Source organism: Gossypium hirsutum, chromosome A01 (assembly GCF_007990345.1).
Source record: "Gossypium hirsutum isolate 1008001.06 chromosome A01, Gossypium_hirsutum_v2.1, whole genome shotgun sequence".
Lineage (NCBI taxonomy): Eukaryota > Viridiplantae > Streptophyta > Magnoliopsida > Malvales > Malvaceae > Gossypium > Gossypium hirsutum.
In genome coordinates this window covers 32,416,699-32,424,640 of record NC_053424.1, presented here as the reverse complement: position 1 = coordinate 32,424,640, position 7,942 = coordinate 32,416,699, and the positions used below count along the sequence as shown (strand labels likewise).

General features: G+C 31.3%; 1 protein-coding gene across 1 annotated transcript; it reads right to left on the bottom strand.

Moving 5' to 3' along the window:
* Nucleotides 1–5,339: 5,339 nt before the first annotated feature.
* Nucleotides 5,340–6,557, bottom strand: LOC107917565 (uncharacterized). The gene is made up of 2 exons (XM_016846893.2): nt 5,836–6,557; nt 5,340–5,758 (listed from the first exon to the last, which is right to left on the bottom strand). Exons 1-2 carry the CDS (start codon nt 6,214–6,216, stop codon nt 5,363–5,365), a joined length of 777 nt encoding a protein of 258 aa, XP_016702382.2. The 5' UTR covers nt 6,217–6,557; the 3' UTR covers nt 5,340–5,362.
* Between the last annotated feature and the right edge of the window lie 1,385 nt (nt 6,558–7,942).

Genomic DNA, 7,942 nt, shown 5'->3' with positions numbered 1-7,942 from the left:
AGCATTCAAACAATAAAATTTCTTTATAAAACTTTCGCGTAATTAATCTATCATGCTGTAGACCTTATTAAAATAATAAAATAAATATTTTAACTTTAGGTTTGTGGTCCTAAAACCACTGTTCCTATTTGACTAAAAACGGGCTGTTACACAACCCGATCGTTGAATTTGAGCATGGAGCATCACATGCTGAAAGCATTGAAATGATGAAACCATTTGAAAACTAAACTTCTAAGCTTGGTGGATACTCTGTGTACTATAGCAATGTCCCAGTATATTGAGAATCATAAAATAAATTAAAAGCAATGTAAAATAGTATTATGCCACTAATAGTTAGGGAATGAGAAAACATCATTTGGCGGAAGCCTTTTTTTTTTTTTACAAACATTGGTTCGTTAAAATTGTAGACTAATTAACACTCTATCAGAAGTTAGAAATTCATTTCTAGTTACCTAATATTACTTGAAATAGTTGGGCATGTATTCATTTCTAAATGGTCATTCTCAAATTAAAAAATTGAATTTATCTATTTTCTATGATTTTAGATACATGTTTTAATATTTAGTTTCTTAAATAAATCTAAGATTTTTGCTCACAAAAGTGGTCTGGTGATATCTCCCATATGTACAAATTGTTGGGTTAGGTGAGAGGTATTACAAAGTCATCTTCGATACCTAGGATAAGACATGTAACATCCCAAAGTAGGGCCTAGAAGTTTGAGCCTGGCGAACAGATGCCACCAGTAGCTTTGGAGAACCAGGGTTCGCTAGTGGATTTAGCGAATTGTGATCGCCAAAAGGCTTGGCGAGCTAGCATTTGATGTTTTGTTTGGTAAGTTGGTGTTTATCAAAGGGTTTGGAAAAGAAGGAATTGCCAGTGGGCCTAGCGAATTGGGGTCGCCAGTAGGCCTGGAAAACTGTGATAGTTATTTTGGGCCAAGAGTCAAAAGTAGGAGTAGCTAAAGGGTAATTATACCAAAATTAGGAAGTCAACTTATTTTAAAACCATCGATTCATGTAACTTCTTTCCTACTTCTACTATGACTAGGGTATTCTAAGACTAAATATGAGACTTAAGGGCTCAATTTCAACAAAATAGTATAGTGGCATTGTCAGTGGCTGAAGTATCAGTACCTAAAGCCTTATGTACCAGACCCAAACCCGTGAACTATCTAATTGAGCAATCTGTTGGGTTGGGGTGTGATACCCTTGACAGTGATATTGAACCTTTGGCACTTGAGATGAATTTTTGGCTTATTTTAAGTTGGGAACTAATACTTACACCATGGGTATTGAACGCTAGGTGCAAACGGCCAAATTTTAAGTTCAAAATAGTTAAAACTGATTCCAAAACACCTTCAAACAAAAAAAACCATGAAAAAGGCTTCAAGAAATCATGTACAAGTAAGGCTCTCCATAAAACTTGCTCAAAATAAATCATTATCCAACAACACATTCATGAAACAAAGCTAGCATTCCAAATTAGTTAAATGACTTTCAAATCGGAAGTCATAAAGAATAAGGCTAGATGTATTGCTACAAGTCTCAAGGCCTAATTTCAAGCCTATAGAGATAATGGACTTAGTTTCCCTCAAGGCCTAATCATGAGATCCAAATCCAAGCACTTGAAGTCAAAATTCAACTTATTCGTTCAAGACTTTATCACGAAGAAATTTTGAAAAGAAAAGTTGAAGATCCAAGACGATGGAATTTGGAGTTTAATATGGAGTGAGGATGAATTAGAAGGGATCAATTTTGTTCCTGGACTTAAAATCTAAATCCATTATGACAAGCTTATGTGGAAGACGTTAACAAGCTTAGGAGTTATACTTTAAGGACCCCAATCAAGCCCACACGCCTAGCCATGTTATAACCATTTGATTTGTAGTGAATTTTTTGAAGGGATCTAGACATTTCTAGGTCAATATATTTTCATATCGATCAAATATCTATCTTTTATCTTCGCACTGCACTTTGAATCACTCGATTTGGAGTTCGGCAACTCAAGTTATGACTATTTTAGTGAAGACTGCATGGGTAGAATTTCTGGACAGGATTATTACGAAAATTATGAGTTTTGGGCTTTTAATTTGAACTTAAATCATATTGAGTTCTATTTTTAGGCTTAATTTTTTATTATACATGAGCCCAATATTGTATTTATTAAGTTTTATTTTTTATTATTTATTTATTCCAAAATTTGGATTTTTTTTAGAAGTTTTATGTCAAGAAAGTTTAGTTCAAAACTGCTTCTTGTTTAGATTAATTAGAGTTTCAAAATACTTGAAAGTTTTATTTATATGTACTTAGCTTGCCTATATAAAGGCCTCTTCATTGTACACAATTCAAAATAATTCATTTAGTAACTTCTCTCTTTGAGTTTTTCTCTTCAAGAATTTCTCTTTGAGTTTTCTTTTAGAAGAGTTTTAACAATCTTTCCAGATTGTGGGAATCATTTTCAAGCTTTTTCTTGCTAAGTTTTATTTTTTGGAGGGGAAATTAGAGTAATTTGAAAGGGGATTGTGTATTCATCTGATTTCTAAGGCTTCTTAGGACTTCTACATGCCACTTTCCATCTTTTCCATCTATCTTGTTTCATTTCTTTATTATTATGATCTGTTCTTGTTTAATTGTTTCTAATCATTGGTTTGGATTCCTTTTTCTTTTTCTATCTTAATTATTTGTTTTAATTGCTATCCTTTTTAATTCTTAGATTTGACTTGGATTTGTTTGCGTTTTAAGTTGTGTCAAAATCTAAGTTTCTTTTCGATCATCTAAAGCCCTAAGCCAAATCCGTGACTTGGACAAACTTGCGATCCTGTTCTGTGCACGTTCCTTATCATGTATCCATGCATAAGGAACTTTCATACATCCATAATATATAACAAAATGACTAACCCTTTAACAACTACATCACAACCAATGTTTCAAGAAATAAGCATATTTATACATGCTGGTGCCTTAGGTACATGCCACGATACATAAATACACAAACATGGGCGAGGCCAAAAAACTTTTTTAGGAGGGCCATTTTTAATAGTCTATATCTTTATAATTTTTAAAGGATTAAATCAAATTTTTATTATTTTTAGGGGGCCAAAATGTAATTTTATTTTTACTAATTTAAAATTTTAAAATTTCTAAAGGGCCTAAATAAACAATTTCTGTTTTAAGGGGGCTAGGTCCCTAGATACACCACTGTACACGAATTTCATACTCTTGTTTTGGTGATAGTGTGGTGCTCCACAAAAGGTGACATGCTTCAATGGTTCGCAAGTATGAACAAAGTGTAAAACAACAACGTCATGCTTACTCAGTTAAAATGAAAAGTATTACACTTACCTCGCTCTAGGGTTGGTATACAATTTAATTCATTATGTAAAGACTGAATAGAAAAGAAACAAGCAAGAACATATCATAACACCATATATCGCACCTAGAATAAGCAATACATAACCATATTTTTTAAGTTCATGTTTATTAATTTCCACTTAGTCCCAATTAAAATACATTTTTAGATTTATAGTTTACATGCGGGTCTTCACCAGAAGGCATCATGAAACTCATAAGAACATAGTCCACCAAACACATTAAAAAGCTTGTAAAAGCGTAATCCATCAAACACACCAACAAGCATAAAAGGGCAATAAAAAATACACATGAATATCATCCCTCCAGAACACATAAAGAATATCTGCGAAAAGATAGTGCTTACCCACTTGAGATGTTTCCAAAATGTTGTATTTAAAAGCTTAGTTGTAACCGTCAATATCACTACCTTTAGCAATTTTTTTTCTTTTAACCTATTTCAAATCAATTGCAAGTATTTTACTTATTTTCCTATTGTTTGGGCTTTAGGGTAATGTTTGGCATTTTACATTTAATAACTCAGGGTTTAGAATCTTAGTTTGGGGTTTGGTTCTAGTTTTTGGAGTTTTCCAATTAGCCATCATTGATATTTTTATAACCTTTTTTTTCTTTTCTATAAAATATTATTATATTTTTATGTAATTGTTACTAGTTATGTATTTGGTGCCAATATCACATAATTATCAAAGAAAATTTTACTTTTTCCTCTCAATCCATTTTTTCACAAATAAAGACATCATGTTTATTGGGTTTATCGTAGTTTTCTTTTATCAAGTTAATAAAAAATTAATAGATTAAGATTTAAGAATAATATTTGGCATATTATTAGGGGAGTTTTTAGACTTTATAAGTAGGATAAGGAGTAGACAAATATTGTACAATTGTCTAGTAAAATACTTAAAAAAAGTGACACATTAAATTTTTTTAAGGCTACTTGTGAAATAAAAAATATATATATTATCAGTGTATCGAATACAAACCCTAAGATTTAATTACTTAATCAAAATTGTTTGATAAATAAAAATAAAGGATAATATATTTTTTGGCCTATGATAATTAGGTCCATTTCGGTATCTGTACTTATTTTAAATCTACTTTGGTATCTAAATTTGGTAACTTGATTCATTTTTATCATTGGACTTGAAAAATATAAAAGTTCGATGAAGTGAAACTTTGAGATTGAGCCACATCATCACTTGAAAATAAAAAAAAATATATAAAAAATTTCAAGTTATGACGTGATATAATCTTTAGAGTGTCACATACAATGTTCTAATAACTGGACCAGTGGTTGAACTGGTCAGACTATTAATTTTCGATTCAATCAGTTTGATCAATTCAACTAATAAACTAAGAATAAATAAATAATTAAAATTCATAAAAAAATTAAAAAATGAAAAATTTATTAAACAATTCAACTACGAATTTAGTTTAATTTTTGATTTTTACTGATTTCGATCAATTTTCAATCAATCATTTAACCCCTTTGTTTGAATTAACATATTGGTCAATTCTCCGTTTAGTCAATCTGATTGACTGAACTAATTATATTTCGAAAACATTATGAATATAATTACCTAAGAAAATGAAATTAAAAAAATACTAGTAGCAAAGGAACGTATTAATTATCCGGTTAAGAGCCAAAAATTATATTTTCCGATTAATAAGTTTGATTAGGAGCTCGGTTATTTATGGGTTGTCTTTGGCAATACTCCAATTGGCTACTTTATGGTAGTTTAGTTGTCAACATCCGTCGATCCATCAAATTTAATTAAGCCCCCAAGTCTGTGTTCAATCAATAAACAAACAACAGAGTGCTTTAAACAAATTTATGTGAATTCCCAATAAAGCCAAAGAGAAGATAAAGTTGTTGCTATCTTCAATTTGGAAATTTAAAAAAGATTTCTACGTTCTCTGTTACATACATTACCATCATGGACATCAATCTGAACTAGACAGCAACAGCCGACATATGGAAACAAGCAAATTATATGTTAGCTATATATTAATATCATGTCCATTACAACTTGAGTTGTGATCTCCTCTGCTATGGCGTCTCCAATTACTAGTCCTATCTCCTTCTGTTCTTCATAAACATTCCATTCCTTGGTTGAATCCATTCCATCCAACTCCAACAATTCCCTTCTGCTCCATAATAAGGGAACCTTGTTTGTTGGCTGCAAAACCCTTTTCGATAGTGAAAATGGTGAAGAATTAGACCCCTCAGGCTCTGCTAACTCTCTTAATCCTGGTTTGCTTTGAACAAGTAAATTCCAGACTGAAGCTGAAAATATTATCAGCTTACTCAAGAACAAGCTTTTCTGCCTCGTCATGTAAAACTGAGGGCTGTATTCCATGCAACCGCACTGAAGCTTTGAATCTGCAACATCCTGTTAGCTTTATATCAAATCTCTTTTCTTTATGCAATAACAGAAAATGATAGATAAACTATAAAAGCTTTTTCTACCTTCTTTTCCCTTTCATTGTAGAGTTTCAACATAGGCGGCTCATCTATGTCAGTATCTGAGCATGAATTATACACTGTTGTGCTGCTAGCGGTGGAAAATGTATCTGCAGAATTCTTGGCTTTTGACCCTTTAATTGCAAACAACTTGTTACATACTACAACTTTAAGTAGTTTAGGGAAGTTGGGAATACCCTTCTTGTTGATCCTTAAAAACTTGCCTGAATTTCCATGGCAGCCAATGGACTTGTTGTTTCTCAAACACCCTCTTTCTGAAAGGTAAATCTCTAAGATGAAAGGTTCTTGTTGTTGTTGAAGGAGCTCCCCAAGTTGTCTTCCTGCTGACTTGGATGGTGATGATGATGATGCACTCCTAGTCGCCATTAGAATAACCTCAAGGGTCTGAAAAATGTATTATTGTGGCTTTAAAGTTGAAAGGGCTAACTAGGTTATTAAATGGGAAAGACAAGACATATCTGTCAGTTTGGGACTGAACAATATCAGAAACACAAAAGGAAGATTGGGTTTGTAAAGCTATCAAAGAGAGAGACAATTGTCAATCACAATCTCAAGGTTATAAAGCTTTAATTCTAAGGCACCACCCACAGTTTTTCTTTTGCCTGCTTATATAATCTTTTAGTCTAGCATCTTCCGTTCCAGTGTTGTGCTCATTTAGCTGTCTGTAATACCATCTATGAACGGTAAAAATAGGATAGGAGGTTATTTCATTGCATTTAAAAAAGAAAAAAAAGGAATTATATGAACTAATTAAAATTTTTACTTCTTATTCAATCTTGGGAGCTTGGTCGGATCTATCTCTTATTTTATATGCATTCCAATTTATTTTTTGGTGTTGGTAAATAATAATAATAATAATAATAATAATAATATGGTCCCAAAAGCAGTTGTCGTTTTCTGAATGGTGTCCAAACTAGTCTACATTGCTGATGGGAACACACGCAAATTCAATGCTGAAATTAGGCGCCAGAAATTATTACGTAAATTTTAAATAAAAGATGAATATCACAAATTAAGATTATTATTTGAAAAACAGAGCTAAAAAAAATGAAAAATAATTTTTAATTGGTATTTAAAGTAATAAAAAATCTATAAATAAGACCCATGATGATCTATGAACTGCGCTTATAGAGTTAAAAAGCTTCATTGCATGTGTCTCAAATAGTTATTCTAAAAATTATTAATATTAGAGATATAAACTATTAGATCTAATTGAAATATTCGGAACGAGATCAGGTGTAGTTATTTACTTATAAATCTATTAAGGGGTTCAACTCTCTTTTTAAGAGAAGTCCTTGATATAGAGATATTATATCTAAATGTCTATTCTCAATTTTAGTCTAGAATTTTATCTCTAGACTTTGAAGAGAACCAAAAGAGTTTACAGAATTTAAGGAGTGTTTCACCATCAAAGAAATATTTAGCATTTAACTGTGGCACGTTTCGAATGCATGATATTATATGCCATTGACAAGTAAGGATACTAGACAAGTGGTGGTGTTTTTATCCACTAAGACCTTTTAAGGACATTAGTTCGAACCCCATCAAAGTAAAAAATGTTAAATATTTCCTTAGTGGCAAGACGCTTCCTAAACTATGTGAAGTCTTTTAGATTTTTTTTTAAAAGTAATTTTGATAGACTAAACTCAAAGTTAAAAATGAGCATAGATATTTAATTCTATATAGATGAATGGAAGTCCAACTGAAAAAACATTATGTAGATGATTGATTCACATATAGAGCAACAAAAAAATTATATTAAAAATTATTTTCGAATTGGATCATAATTTCTATTTTTTTATAAAAAATCAACGTCACATATTTTACACTAACCGAAAAAGAAAATGGTTATAATAAAGATTAATGATTTTAAGGGCTATATTCCTTGGGAATTATGAATGATTTTATTTCAGGGCTTCTTTTTGCTTTCCTTTTTCCTTTGTTTGTGCATATTTAATATTGATGTCGGTTTCTTTTTTGTTGATGACAGTATATACATGGGAGGTCCCATTGATACCATGATTTCTGTTTATAAAGTAAATTAAAAAAGACTTGGGAGCATCTTTTAATTCATGAGTTGATTGATGGGTTT